Source organism: Acanthaster planci, linkage group LG10 (assembly GCF_054643075.1).
Source record: "Acanthaster planci isolate LZ-2023a linkage group LG10, COTS_SCS, whole genome shotgun sequence".
Taxonomy (NCBI): Eukaryota; Metazoa; Echinodermata; class Asteroidea; order Valvatida; family Acanthasteridae; genus Acanthaster; species Acanthaster planci.
Window position 1 is genome coordinate 1,562,375 of NC_141786.1, and position 15,673 is coordinate 1,578,047.

The 15,673-nt window shown below is 40.8% G+C and overlaps 2 protein-coding genes across 9 annotated transcripts in view; both read left to right on the plus strand.

Annotated features, from left to right (window-relative positions):
- Positions 1 to 15,673, plus strand: part of LOC147797559 (uncharacterized) — a 124,494-nt gene that overhangs the window by 88,128 nt on the left and 20,693 nt on the right. For 2 of the 5 annotated variants that reach the window (XM_087142250.1, XM_087142248.1), the window contains exons 2-7: positions 1,356 to 1,455; positions 1,957 to 2,024; positions 6,131 to 7,244; positions 7,864 to 7,922; positions 9,736 to 10,843; positions 11,463 to 11,521. In XM_087142250.1, coding sequence (XP_086998376.1) covers positions 1,398 to 1,455; positions 1,957 to 2,024; positions 6,131 to 7,244; positions 7,864 to 7,922; positions 9,736 to 10,843; positions 11,463 to 11,521 — 2,466 coding nt within the window. In that variant the 5' untranslated portion in view covers positions 1,356 to 1,397. Of the gene's footprint in view, positions 1 to 651; positions 740 to 1,355; positions 1,456 to 1,956; positions 2,025 to 6,130; positions 7,245 to 7,863; positions 7,923 to 9,735; positions 10,844 to 11,462; positions 11,522 to 15,673 lie in introns of all 5 variants that reach the window. The other 3 variants (XM_087142249.1, XM_087142251.1, XM_087142252.1) reach the window with 3 other exon arrangements.
- Positions 1 to 15,673, plus strand: part of LOC110983518 (uncharacterized) — a 97,848-nt gene that overhangs the window by 20,057 nt on the left and 62,118 nt on the right. The window lies entirely within an intron of this gene.

Genomic DNA, 15,673 nt, shown 5'->3' on the forward strand with positions numbered 1-15,673 from the left:
GGAAAGAAGGGACCACCGTGTTTTTTCTGTTTCAACGAAGTGAAAAAACTTTATTAATTGTTATAAATGAATTATTCTTTGGTTACAACAATATATCTTCTACTAAGTATGGATTAGCATTGCCCAAGTCTTACATTTCATGACTTTGTAAAACAAAAAACCTCAATCCGTAACATAAAAGTGATCGAAAAAGCTGTTGTTTTTAAACAACTCTATCTCGGATTGTCCGTTCCGCAAGATTTTGAGTTTTGTTAATTCGTGAAAACACCGATCATTTATTGGTGTAACTTTTCGAATGGGTTATTGTGCCTGTTTTGACAATGCCTATGCCTTCGAAGGCGATCGACTTTTAACTAGGAATCAACTTGTACTGGGTTAATTCTTAACATAAATCACACAGCTTGGCGAAACGAATCGGCCCACCAGAGCGATGTCATGGTACCAGCCGTCTGGAAGGTTCCCTTCCACACGCAGCGGAGAATCGCCCAAACTGCTTACAACACTGCTCAAGCTAAGCACAAAACGGAACTCAACGAACAAGAGCCAGGCGCAAAAAGAGAGCGAGCTGCTGTTTTGTTTTAATGGCGCTTTCAGATACTCATGCTATTTTGGCCAATAACTATACGCTTATTCATAATCTTTATTAAGCAGCATCACATTATGGCGTTAGGAAGAAGGTCCCGTTTTAGAGGCAGGAGGAACCTGGAGTACCTGGAGTACCCAGAGACAACCTGCGAGAGTGAGTATGGACTGGAAACCAAATGCACTTAAGGCCTGGGCCAAGCCAGGCTTAAACCCGGTCGGTCCTCATTGGTGTAAAGCAAGGAAAGAACCCCTACGGGGAGCGAGCTGGGCGCGGCGCAGCGTTTTATACTGATGAACCGTGCGCAGTACCACCACAGTGGGTACCAGGACGAGACTGGTACCTTATCTATCCAATGTTTCGTTACAGTATCTTCCACATTATATTGCTGATGGAAACACTGTAAATCGTTTAAGAACAAATCCTCACTCATTCTGCACTCTAAACCTTGATACGTTTGTGTATTCTTTTTTTCTGTATCCCAGTTATAGGCTAATACTAATTTTCACTGACGGAAATTATGTTTGATGGACCCATGTTGTCCAAACTAAACCTTACTTTAAACTTGGAAGAACAAAGGTGTTACAGACTGTTATGCAGTAACTTAATGTGTCAATCACGGAGTTTGTTTATTCACTCCTGAAAATGTTGATGATGTGTCCTATATTCTTTCGGGAAAGAATCGAATACTTTTGGAGCCTTTTTGTTTTGTTGTTTGAATGGCCTTGTAGATTGTCTTATAAATAAACCACTACGTCTATTTGTAACTTAGATACTTGAGCCAAGTACAACTGTGCGTTGCAGCAATCTCGTCATGGCGGAAACGTCTCGGAACCCAGAGTCAAAAATGAGCGCAATGGAATCAGTCACTGGTATGTCAATAGCTTTTTTCAATTCAAAACTTTGAACTCACAGTGTTTTGTGTTGTAAATCATGGAGATTACATCAGCTAACTTGTACCAACAAACTGTCATTTCGTCTAATCACCACACAGATCCAAGCCCTAAGTTATTCACGTGTCTTCAGAAAACAAACATTATTTGTTTGGTGTCTACTTTTTTATTTAGGTTTTTAGTCATTTTTTTTCTGTTATTTTTGGGTAATACTTGAACGTTTTATTCTCTAAAGCGCAATAACCAGTATAGCAAACTGTTATGATGATGATGAGGAGGATTAGGAAAATGAGGTAAGATGAGAATGATGGCATGTCCAAAACCTGGATATCGTTCATCATCAGAACCATTCTTTGATTTGTTTGAGGCGTCAACGTACTATCCGTCCACATTTAATTGAGATGAGGCAAAAGCAGCATGCTGAATGTGTACAGGAATAGAATCCCTGATGTAGGTGCCCTCTTGACTTTTTCTTTTCAGAGGACCCGTCACAACCGCTGTCTCCCCTAAAAAAGGGAAAAATTGATACCACCCAGGCTATACAGCACGTGAGTATTCTTTGCTCTTGTTTTTTTTCAAAGTTTACAATTACCAGTCATCTAGCAAAACGACCAGATTTCAGAAAGCAGTTAATTTGAAGCTGAAAGACCAATGGTCAATTTTATTTTATACATGTATGTAGAAATTTGGACGTGGAAGGCGTGGTTTCCCTTTGCAAAGCCGATTGCAGCTCCCCTACTTCTACGCGTGTTTTCTGATATTACGAATGGGCAAATATAAGCCAATGTGTTTGCTCCCTTAATTTGCATAATTCAGTTCATTTCTTGGCAAAGTGAAATTTCCCGTACTTAAACTTACCAATGCATGTCATGAAAGCAGAGAACAACTGTACGTAACGCCACACTTACTGTGTGCTTCATTCACCGGCTGCGAATGCTGAGTGTACAGTGCCGCGTGATAGAACATCGCAAGAAGTGGCTTGGCAAGCAGTGAAGTGGGGTTCTTGCATCGAGACGGTTCACTTGAAAACAGAGCTTGAAAGCCAGGCAATAGCACTTGTTTTTTTAAATGCCTCCGATCCTTCGCACCTATAAATGCCAGTTTGGAGGATGTAAAACGTTTCAACTTTTAAGTTGATACTGAAATTGAGGAGGTAAGGATACCATTATCCAGGGACAGTCGAGCCAAAACTGTAAAGATTTGGAAACATAATTATGTGATTACCCTTCCATTTTATACATTAATCTTACGTGGATCCGAGTTGACATGGGTCCCAGTTGGTTGGGGTCCGAGATGACCTGATTCCCAAGTGATGGAGTCGAGTCCATCTGGGTAACCGGCCATCTAATCCGAGGTCGAGCCCAGCTGAGTTGACAAGGGTCCAAGTCCGAGTCCATATTGTCGAGTCTGAACTGAGTCCAGGCGTGAAAACCTTTGATCAAAGAATACCTACAATAAACCTTCAATGCTAGTGTACAGTATTTATTGAGAAACGTTTTTCACAGATACGTCAATAAATTCTACTCTAAGCATTTTCAGTTATATAGGGTATCTGCCACTCCGGGACTCAAACAGGCACTCTCTTGAGGGCGATGTCTGCTTTTGCAAAGCAAATCGAATCGAATCCTCTGAGTAATGACTAGGCTCTACAGTTTGAGTTTCTAATATTCCTTCATCGGCAAAGAACTCTACAATAACAGCTTTCAAGTCTACTTTTTTCATACTAGCAAGCACAGAAACATTGTAATGCTTAGCTACGTCAAACAATTCAGTGCGCTTCAATGTATTCAATTTAGTCTCCGAAGGAGAGGCTTCAAAGCTGGCTACGAACTTGCTAATATCAAATTTACTTGCCATGATTTCGTTTTAAAGTAAGGACTACGCAATCACTAAATAACGTGAAACACACATCCTAACTCTAAACACTCTCAATTGTTGCTACAGTGTCTAATGGCTTCATTTCCCGGACAAGCCCCCAATTCTGTTACGTGCGGAGAATGCACGGCAGAAGAAAAATCAAAAGACTGGAATCAGGACACTAAAACATACGAGCAAAGGACAATAAATGAACTAATAATTTGGAATAACATTTAATTATTAACTTAAATCAGCTAAGCAGTAAATTAAAACAAAGGTTTGTTGCAACTTAAACTTCTCATGCAAGAACATCGTGAATTTGAACAGTCAAAAGCATAAAAGGAAATTATTTACATTAGCACAGCCAAGCAGAATTAATTACACTGAAAATTAGCAAGCCGGCAAAAACATATTAATATGCGAAGAGGCAAATTATATTCGGCCGAGTATGATTACCTCAAGGAGCCAACACAAGAACAGAAGAAAATTAGGCCCCGCCCAGTCAGTGCCATGGCTAAAAGAGCGCGGTCGTCGGGTCAAGCACCTCCGCACTCCGTGCCAGAACAGCCCAGTTCAGACAGGCAGGTCAGTGTCGATCCCCGAGATTCGGCTTCTACATGGAGCCAAGACACTTCAGGGTCCACGGTCCCTCAGCGGTGTCAGCCTTGGCCACGGTGCGGCAGTAATCGAGGCGTAGACGACAAGGAGGTGCTGACCCAACGCCGGCTATTTCGAAACGCACATGCTAAAAGCATATAGGCACTGACTGAGGGCGAAATCAATGACTATGGAGTCTTTTATAGGTTTTTGGAACGTGCGTAAATTCCACACGTACCTTTTCAGGGAGACAAAAAAGGATTTGGATCAACTGGGATCGTAACAGGAGAGTAGCCGTGACCTTGAAAAACCCTGCGCGTTCACGGGTTTATGTCTATGTTTACGGTCACCTCGGTCCGTTACCCAACTCGGTCCAAGTCCACTCAGTCCCAGGTCAAGTTGGTCACTATGGAAAAGTTTCATTGTTTTTAACTTGGATGCGACTTCACTGGTTATGCTTTATTTTTTGTCAATTCGACTATAAAGGCCTGGTTATTGGCTATTTCGGGAAAAATATGGAAAATGCATGTTTTTGTGTGTACAATATTTCCCTAAGGACTGAACTGACCAGGGGCTGACGACCTGCGCCCGAGTTGACTCGGACTGAGTTGATTACCGACCGAATTGACAGACGCCCTACTTACTTTGAAGGATGTTTCCCAACTTCCTTAAAACAACTGATGCTGTTCTTAACTTCTCTGTGCACACCTTACTAGAGAATTTGCAATTTGCGTTTTGTAGGTCGCGGCTGCTTGTTGATGGCTTGTAAAGCCTAAATGGATTATCTGTAACAGGGACATGTTTTGATGAACTGACAATGAGGGCAAGACGTGCAAGGCAAATGACTAAACGTGGTGCGTGCGTGTGTACGGCATGTACAGTACATGTACTTATGAATTTGTGTAAAAAAAGGTGGACAGGTCACCAGTCAACTTTGCCTATTTCTTTACGTAGCTACATTTAGTCAGGTGCACAAAAAATTGATGCCAGTCAGAGCATGTCTAAACTTTTCACCTGTTGAGTGATTCCAAAATGATAAACAAACTTTTTGTTTACCGACTTTAATCTGAACATTCTATATTTACAGATGAAAAAGATCATTAATGAAGTATCGACTAAATGTGTGTGAAGGAGTTCTATGATGTCACTGTAACTCTGAATCTGTTGTCCAATGATGACTGGCACAAGTCATAAGAGAAAGAATAGCTGCAAGTCAGTCCTTCATGGAAAATGTTTTTACACTGCACTGCACAGGCAACTCTGTCGAAACAGTTGCCCGGTTTTTACAAATGCTTGCCATTATCCTAGACTAGAAAGTGATAGTTCTTAAACAAACAATTATGGACAACGGATGCGGGACATGATTTCCAATGGAATTTTTGAATCTTAAATGCAGTTATAGATTGGACTTGATTCGAACCCGAGTGAGCCACTAGCCGAATTCCCATCAGAGTCGAGTCCAAAACGACCGGAATCCAAGCCGAGTCACGAGTCCAAACAAAATTGGACTCGACTCCGAGTCCAGACTTGTGTATGGACTGAAGTCCTCTATCACTGATATATACAGATGTACAAGCCCAGTGGGGTACAGTGTTTGCATGTTTGTATGTATGTGGGCCGCATTTGAAACGGAGATAAAAAATGGGGTATATACATTATAACACATATCCATACAGTGAAAAATCAAATCGAAGGACACCAAAATGTAAATAGGAAGATGAATCCCACCAATCGACAGTTAAAAAGAAGATATTGCTGGTTGCCCGAAACATACAACAGTTCATCTAACAAACTAAAATGTTTTCGATTATTTAAATGGAACTGGAATCCTAAGTCTGATACATAAATGACATCTTTTTTACTTGCACAATCCTTTGAATCAATTAAATGTTTACTTTAAGGACATGAACTTTCCGATATGGCAAAGCCGATTTTATGTTTAACCTGAGGAACTGTCGTGGGAAATTGGAAAATCTATAGCGTTGAATATATTCGAACCGATCGATACAAAGGTCGAAGAATTAAAAAGGGAAACAGTGGAACAACCATTTTAACCACGCCTCAAAGAGATGAATTTTTTCCTACCTCTTTTATGTGGAGAGCAAACAGGAAAAATGCCAAATAATCATACAATTTGCTGTGGTTCATGATTTGAAATGCATTAAAACAAATTTCTATTATTAAACTGTTCCACTTGCAGATTTGTTCACGAGCAACAAACCTTCAAGAGAAGTTAAGGCGTTTGCGATGGGGTGATCTCTCTGAAGCAGGCCAAGAGTCTCTCCAGCTGAAAGAGCAAAAGGATTTCCTTACAACACACAAACTAGAGCTTGACAAGAAACGTCTGCTTGTCATCTCAGAACAGAAGGAACATACAAGTGGGTCTGTGCTCAGAGTAGAAAGGCCAGATCTTTGGTCTGAAAATAGGCTGGTGGCGTTGAAACGAGAACTTCTTCGCGAGGAAACACTGCTAAGTAAATTGGAAGAGAAGGGATTGACTTCACTTGAGGGCAGGTCCAAGTCTGACGACAACAGCTCGCGCTATGAGATTCTTAACGCTTTGACAGAACTGATGCAAGTAGGCCTACTGGAACACTGGCCCAATTTTACACTTTGGCCCTGGATTTGTGACTTCCCTGACTGTCAGTCACACGTATGCTACGAAATTCTAGTTTATGCCGAAACCTTCCTGTTTCTTTTGGAAAGTCAGGTACACAAAGGAAAACAAGCAATTACGTCTACCGACCAACATAGTCGTGTTGATAGCCTACGGCGAGTAGTTGATGCCCAGCAGGAGCTGCTGAATATGCAAAAGATGACGTACCAGAAGATGACTGGTATCAAGCAAGAGAAGAAGATTCCTGGTCAAGGAGAGTCAGAGGAGGGAAAGAAGAAACTGCTGCAGAGAATGTCTGTTATCAAGCAAGAGGAAGGGACTTTAGGCCAAGCTGAACCTGTGGAAGGAATTAAACAATCTGCAGATACTTCTAAACAGCTTGAACTCATATTAGAGCAGACGCGTGTGTTAACTGAGATTGAGCGAGAGGGTTTTTATCATATAAGTACAAAAGAAGAATTTTTTTCTATCATTTCTGCCACGTTCGAAACCACTTTCGACGCAATGCTTCTACTAACAAACAGTTCAACCCTCATGCTGGAACGTCGCACGGCAATATTTGGCAAATTAGTTTCACACATTGAGCAGATGCCAATGGCCATTCCTGATAGCTTTGATTTTCCCTGGTGGATGATGAATGTGAACAGCCCGTTAATGGATGCCCTGCACCTTATGGTCCGTGAAATCAGGACAACAGGTCAGAACATTACGTTTTCTATGAGTGATTATAGTTTCTACTTTAGTTAATTTGCCTAATTCCCAAAAAAGACGCTTACCACCAGACGGACGGGCGCTTTTGCTCGCCTAGCTCTTTTTCAACGTTAGAGTCAGTTGATGTGTAGTAGTTTGGAAGAATCGAGGGGTCCCTAAAATGGAGCACGTTTTTATATACATTGTTATCAGTGAGATTGTTTTAAAATTTGAATCGCCATAGGTTTCTCAAAATTGGACAAATCTTGTTCTCAAACCTCTGTTAACTCTCCACGCAATATTTCCGAGACCTTTTGGCAAACTAGGACAGCATGGGAGGACTTTCAGATTTTTTGATTATATCTTTGCGAACGCAGTGAGGGTGAAAGTCGAATATCAAAAGCCTTATTTAATATTTAACTTTTGTGTCATTTAATGGAAGCTTTTTTAAAAACTTGCCTGTTAGAGATGCCTGAGGGAACTGCAGGATTTTGCACTGTAACGGGAGCCTTATTCCATTCTCACTGCTCCATTTAAATGCCTCCCAATTATGAGACATTAATCTTGATGTGAATATTCTGTTAGCTTAATTGAAAATAACATTTACATCATTTAAACTCTCTCAGGTGAACTTTTGCAGAAGTTCTCAGTGAAGGAACCCCCTTCTCAAGATCAGGAAACAGAGGTAGGTCTGCACTTTGTTATGTAGTATGTGTTACTGTATTACCTGGTTACGTCATGTACAATGGTGTTTTTGTCGCCAGAGTGGTGTAATTGATATCATCAGGGGGTAACATCACTTTTGTAAAACATTAAATAGAAAACGTCTCAGTTGAACAGATTGCTTCGTCAGCCAGTGACACATTCTTTCCCGTCAGTAGTTGCGAATAAAATGACACCATTATTCAAAATGGAGTTCGTAAACTTGCAGAAGGATATAACTTTTGTATAGTTGTAGTTGACTCGGACTGAGTTGATTACCGACCGAATTGACAGGCGCCCTACTTACTTTGAAGGATGTTTCACAACTTCCTTAAAACAACTGATGCTGTTCTTAACTTCTCTGTGCACACCTTACTAGAGAATCTGTAACAGGGACATGTTTTGATGAACTGACAGTGAGGGCAAGACGTGCAAGGCAAATGACTAAACGTGGTGCGTGCGTGTGTACGGCATGTACAGTACATGTACTTATGAATTTGTGCATAAAAAGGTGGAAAGGTCACCAGTCAACTTTGCCTTTTTCTTTATGTAGCTACATTTAGTCAGGTGCACAAATAATTCATGCCAGTCAGAGCATGTCTAAAATTTTCACCTGTTGAGTGATTTCAAAATGATAAACAAACTTTTTGTTTACCAACTTTAATCTGAACATTCTATATTTACAGATAAAAAAGATCATTAATGAAGTATCGACTAAATGTGTGTGAAGGAGTTCTATGATGTCACTGTAACTCTGAATCTGTTGTCCAATGATGACTGGCACAGGTCACAAGAGAAAGAATAGCTGCAAGTCAGTCCTTCATGAAAAACGTTTATACACTGCACTGCAAAGGCAACTCTGTCGAAACTGTTGCCCGGTTTTTACACATGCTTGCCATCATCCCAGACTAGAAAGTGATAGTTCATAAACAAGCAATTATGGACAACGGATGCGGGACAGGATTTCCAATGGAATTTCTGAATCTCAAATACAGTTATTGATTGGACTTGATTCGAACCCGAGTGAGCCACTAGCCGAATTCCCATCAGAGCCGAGTCCAAAACGACCGCAATCCAAGCCGAGTCACGAGTCCAAACAAAATTGGACTCGACTCCGGGTCCAGACTTGTGTATGGACTGGAGTCCTCTATCACTGATATATACAGATGTACAAGCCCAGTGGGGTACAGTGTTTGCATGTTTGTATGTATGTGGGCCGCATTTGAAATGGAGATAAAAAATGGGGTATATACATTATAACACATATCCATACAGTGAAAAATCAAATCGAAGGACACCAAAATGTAAATAGGAAGATGAATCCCACCAATCGTCAGTTAAAAAGAAGATATTGCTGGTTGCCCGAAACATACAACAGTTCATTTAACAAACTAAAATGTTTTCGATTATTTAAATGGAACTGGAATCCTAAGTCTGACAAAAATGACATCTTTTTACTTGCACAATCCTTTGAATCAATTAAATATTTACTTTAAGGACATGAACTTTCCGATATGGCAAAGCCGATTTTATGTTTAACCTGAGGAACTGTCGTGGGAAATTGGAAAATCTATAGCGTTGAATATATTCGAACCGATCGATACAAAGGTCGAAGAATTAAAAAGTGAAACAGTGGAACAACCATTTTAACCACGCCTCAAAGAGATGAATTTTTTCCTACCTCTTTTATGTGGAGAGCAAACAAGAAAAATGCCAAATAATCATACAATTTGCTGTGGTTCATGATTTGAAATGCATTAAAACAAATTTCTATTATTAAACTGCTCCACTTGCAGATTTGTTCACGAGCAACAAACCTTCGAGAGAAGTGCAGGCGTTTGCGACGGCGTGGTCTCTCTGAAGCAGGCCAGCAGTCTCTCCAGCTGAAAGAGCAAAAGGATTTCCTTACAACACACAAACTAGAGCTTGACAAGAAACGTCTGCTTGTCATCTCAGAACAGAAAGGATATACAAGTGGGTCTGTGCTCAGAGTAAAAAGGCAAGCTCTTTGGTCAGAAAATAGGTTGGTGGCGTTGAAACGAGAACTTCTTCGCGAGGAAACACTGCTAAGTAAATTGGAAGAAAATAGATTGACCTCACTTCAGGGCAGGTCCAAGTCTGACGACAACAGCTCGCGCTCTGAGATTCTTAACGCTTTGACAGAACTGATGAAAGTACAGGAGGACCGGCCCCATTTTCCATTTTGGCACCAGATTCGTGACTTCAGTGACTGTCAGTCACTCGTATGTTACGAAATTCTAGTTTATGCCGAAACCTTCCTGTTTCTTTTGGAAAGTCAGGTACGCAAAGGAAAACAAGCAATTACGTCTACCGACCAACATAGTCGTGTTGATAGCCTACGGCAAGTAGTTGATGCCCAGCAGGAGCTGCTGAATATGCAAAAGATGACGTACCAGAAGATGACTGGTACCAAGCAAGAGAAGAAGACTCCTGGTCAAGGAGAGTCAGAGGAGGGAAAGAAGAAACTGCTGCAGAGAATGTCTGTTATCAAGCAAGAGGAAGGGACTTTAGGCCAAGCTGAACCTGTGGAAGGAATTAAACAATCTGCAGATACTTCTAAAAAGCTTGAACTCATATTAGAACAGACGCGTGTGTTAACTGAGATTAAGCGAGAGGGTCTTTATCGTATAATTACGGATGAAGCATTATTTTCTCTCATTTTTTCCACGTTCGAAACCACTTTCGACGCAATGCTTCTACTAACAAAAATTTCAACCCTTCCGCTGGAACATCTCATGGAAACATTTGAAGCATTATTGTGTCCCTTTGAGCATATGCCAGTGGCCATTCCTGATAGCTTTCATATTAGCTGGCTGGTGGTGAATGTGAACAGCACGTTAATGGATGCCCTGCATCCTAGGGTCCGTGAAATCAGGACAACAGGTCAGAACATTACGTTTTCTATGAGTGATCATAGTTTCTACTTAAGTTAATTTGCCTAATTCCCACACAAGACGCTTACCACCAGGCAGACGGGCGCTTTTGCGCGCCTAGCTCTTTTTCAACGTTAGAGTCAGTTGATGTGTAGTAATTTTGGAGAACCGAGGGGTCCCTAAAATGGAGCACGTTTTTATATACATTGTTATCAGTGAGATTGTTTTAAAATTTGAATCGCCATAGGTTTCTCAAAATTGGACAAATCTTGTTCTCAAACCTCTGTTAACTCTCCACGCAATATTTCCGAGACCTTTTGGCAAACTAGGACAGCATGGGAGGACTTTCAGATTTTTTGATTATATCTTTGCGAACGCAGTGAGGGTGAAAGTCGAATATCAAAAGCCTTTTTTAATATTTAACTTTTGTGTCATTTAATGGAAGCTTTTTTAAAAACTTGCCTGTTAGAGATGCCTGAGGGAACTGCAGGATTTTGCACTGTAACGGGAGCCTTATTCCATTCTCACTGCTCCATTTAAATGCCTCCCAATTATGAGACATTAATCTTGATGTGAATATTCTGTTAGCTTAATTGAAAATAACATTTACATCATTTAAACTCTCTCAGGTGAACTTTTGCAGAAGTTCTCAGTGAAGGAACCCCTTTCTCAAGATCAGGTAACAGAGGTAGGTCTGCACTTTGTTATGTAGTATTTGTTACTGTATTACCTGGTTACGTCATGTACAATGGTGTTTTTGTCGCCAGAGTGGTGTAATTGATATCATCAGGGGGTAAAATCGCTTTTGTAAAACATTAAATAGAAAACGTCTCAGTTGAACAGATTGCTTCGTCAGCCAGTGACACATTCTTTCCCATCGGTAGTTGCGAATAAAATGGCACCATTATTCAAAATGGAGTTCGCAAACTTGCAGAAGGATATAACTTTTGTATACCCGCTCTATTCAGAGACCCGACTTGGGTCTGGCTTCTGAAGTGGTAGTATTAGTTTAAGTAAAAATCTAACAAATTGAAATAAATCTGTTATTTTGTTTAAGAGCCGATTTTGGACACATTTTCATTTTGCAGTGCCCTCCAAAACGCAAACAGGCTTGGTATTGGTGTGGGGTCGGAATCTTGTCTTGTGGCTATAAAATAATCCATAATTAAGAAAGTATGCGTTTTGTTGTGGTTGTCGTCTGTCTCTATTTGGCCTTTTTTCCGAAAAAGGCATACTTTTTCCTATTATGTGTTTTCTCTTCTGATAAAAAGCGAAGTCAATTCGTACACCTTCCTTCAGCCAACGACTTAGTCTCTTTGCAACATTGGATCCTTACCAAACCTATATGAATGGTAGTGATGGAGTAGAGTCCAAATAATTCAAGTCCGAACCAAGCCGAGTCCACGATGGACTGAGTCCGAGCCAACTCCAAGTCCATTTTGTCCGAACCTGGCTCAAGTCGGAGTCCATATTGTCGAGTCCGAATCCCAGTATTGCACTCACGGGCGGTAATCCTGAACACACCAAACATTTTGTTTGAATTGAATGACAACAAAGTCATTTGGCAACACAACAACGTGGTATACATCGCTGTGCCACATGCGGAAGTGAATAAGGGCCACTTACAGAAAAAAATTGAGCTACTATCTCACCGTGGCGTCTTACTATCTAATAAAAAATTGCAAATGGCCCTTATACTGTTCCGTAGCCACAAGCATGATTCATGCAACAGTCTCGACAGTTGACGAGCACGATTAGTAATTATATATGTAATTTATGCAAAAATTTTCGGTTTTATATGATATCTGCCAGTCCGGGACTCAGACACTCTCTTGAGGCGATCCATGCTTTTGGAAAGCATCTGAAATGAATCAAAAGAGTAGCCGTGACCGTGAAAAACCACGCACGTTCACGTGTCTCTGGTCAACTCGGTCAACAGGCAACTCGGTCCGAGTCCACTTGGTCCCAGGTAAAATCGGTCTCTTTGGAAAGAAAACATTATTTCTAACTTGGACACGACTTCTTTGGTTGTGGTGCTTGGAACTCTTGGCACTTTTAGCCTTTGTGGTTGCTAAAAGAATCCATTAAGAATGGATGCTCCGAGTCAAATGGTGTTTGGATCTATGTTTCTGGGCATTTGTGGGTGCCCAAAGAATGGATATTGATATAAAGTGTCTCGTGCAGGATGAGTAGGTTGCCCAGATTTCGGTGCCCGACACATCAATATGAGGAATAGATTCCTGCCGGCTGAGGCGAGCACACACAACAGTATTTTTGTCTTTGTCGGTTTGTCTTTGTCTGCTTATAAAGGCCTAATTATTGGCTTTTTCTGGAAAATACAGAAAATGTCTTTGTTTACAATATATTTTCGAATTGACTCGGAAAGCGTTGATTACGGACCAAGTTGATCGGCACCCTATGTCTAGACTGTACAGTAGGCCTACTGATTTTGAAGAATGCTTCCTCTGAAGGTGCCGCACAAAGTTGTTCCCAACTTCTCTGTGCACACCTTACCACAGAATTTGCATTTTGCTTTCCGAAGGCCGGCTGCTTCTTGATGGCCTGTAAAGCCAAAATGGATTATCTGTGACAGGGACGTGTTTTTATGAATCGACAGTGAGGGCAAGGAGCTCGTAAATAACTAAACCTGATGCGTGCATATGCACAACATGTATAGTACCATGTACCTATGAACATGTATAAAAAGGTAAAAAGGACACCAGTCAACTTTGCCTATTTCTTTACTCGATTTCATTTAGTCAGGTCCACATAAACCCCTAGCATGTCCAACATGTTTCATCTTTCTAGTGATTCCAAAATGATGAACAAACTTTTTGTAAACCGAATTTATTCTAAAATGATGAACAAACTTTTTGTGAACCGAATTTATTGCGAACACTACATTTACCGATTTTAAAAAATGATCATAAATGAAGTATCGCTTAAAACTCTCAATCTGTTGTGCAATGATGATTGCCACAAGTCACAAGAAGAAGAAAATAACTATGAGCAAGTCAATCCTTCATGAAAACCTTTTTAAGCTGCACCTGACTGTGGTAAGCCAAAGCGGAGGTTATTTTCAACACTTCACGGAAGCTGTCAACATTACAAATATCCCACAACAATATAACACGGCAACAATTCATTAATTTTTTTACGTGTATGCTGGCATATACTTTTCGATTGTATATTGACGTGATTTTTTACGTGTAGGTTGACTTTTATTTATTGCTTGCATGTTGAGGTTTTTTTGTATATGTCGACATGTAGTTTTCACGCAAATCTTGACAAATTTTTAAAAAACATTTGGCATTCATTTTTAACCGGGTTGGCATGTTTCTAGGGTCTTTTGCCAGGCTTTTACATAGCTTTTTAATCTTGAACTACTTTTCACGGAGATGGGGAACATTTTCAACAATATTGACACTAATTTTTCACGAGGATCTTGACTATGGGCGGCCAAATGGGCCAAAATTAATTAAAAAAACAATTACGAGCAAACAGAATTTTCTTATTGAAAAATCTAAATAATAAAACACAAAACAAGCACCAAAACCATTCCTTAGGGGCGTCCTATGCCATACGCAACCATTGGCCGAGTTCTAGCGGCTTGTACCCGTATGTTCACGAACAGTTCGATTTGATTGTGGGTCGACCGCTCGAACACCGGGAACAAACACCGGTTATCACTGGAAGTTAGTGCCAAGCAACATGCAAAATGCCGTCGTCCATGTAAGCTACGTTATTCGAGAGTTAATGTTTGGATGGGCTGAATTCTTTTCTTTGTAAACAGGAACATTCATTTCTGTGTTACGGAAAAGAAATAATTAATGTTAATTTTGCAAAAGTTCCCATTGTCTATGGCTTTGGAAGCCATCTTTACTTTTTTTTGTTCACAAATCAAAATTTCACGAGTTTTTCCGTGTGTTCCTGTAAAACCCTGACGAGGATGTGGTGTGTGATCCTGTTCCGAGAACAGTGCTCTTGAATCGTGTTCCCGCCGTTCGAGCGCGAGATCAAGAAATCCATATCAAGTACAGGCCGCTCGAACTCGACCATTGTGTAGGATGGCGCGGTCTGTCGATCTTGTTGCTCAATATTAATTGGCAACAATTTTGACATCAGCGAATTGCCCTTTGTTTTTACTTAACATTTGTGGAAGACTCTTTTGAAAAGGGGAAAGCAAAACTGGAGAATTCATGCGATACCTACTGATAGCACAAAGTGCAATCTTCTTGGAATATTCCTGAAAAAATCCTGTTAGCAGAACGATAAAATCAACCAATTATTCCTTGAACTTTGATTACACAAACGGTTTCCCTTATTTCCTGCGCCATAGGAAAAGTTCCCTCAACTGTTGAAAACAGTCTGGACAGAAAATGAAATTCATGGTGGCAGCCGTACTCCACTCCACCAAAGGAGACCTGTATCATTGCACATTCCGTCCCACGTCTGCCTGCGCTGCGCCTGCCTGTAGCTGTGTACATGCTGCGCTGGTACTGTGGTATGTGTTAGGCGCTCTCGGTTGATGCACCATCGGGCAATCGCATTGCGCTATCAGCAGATATTGCATGAATTCTCCAATTTTACCTCCCCCTTTGGAAACAATCTTCAATAAACAAAAAGCCAGAAACAAAAGGCAATTAACTCAGGTCAAAATTATTGCCAAATAATATTGAGCAACAAGATCGACAGATCGTTGACATCTCCTAATCGCGCCTGCCAACACAATGGTCGAGTTCGGGCGGCCTGTTCTTGACACGGGCTCCTTGTTCTCGCGCTCGAACGGCGGGAACACGACTCAAGAACACTGTTCTCGGAGCAGGATCACACACCACCT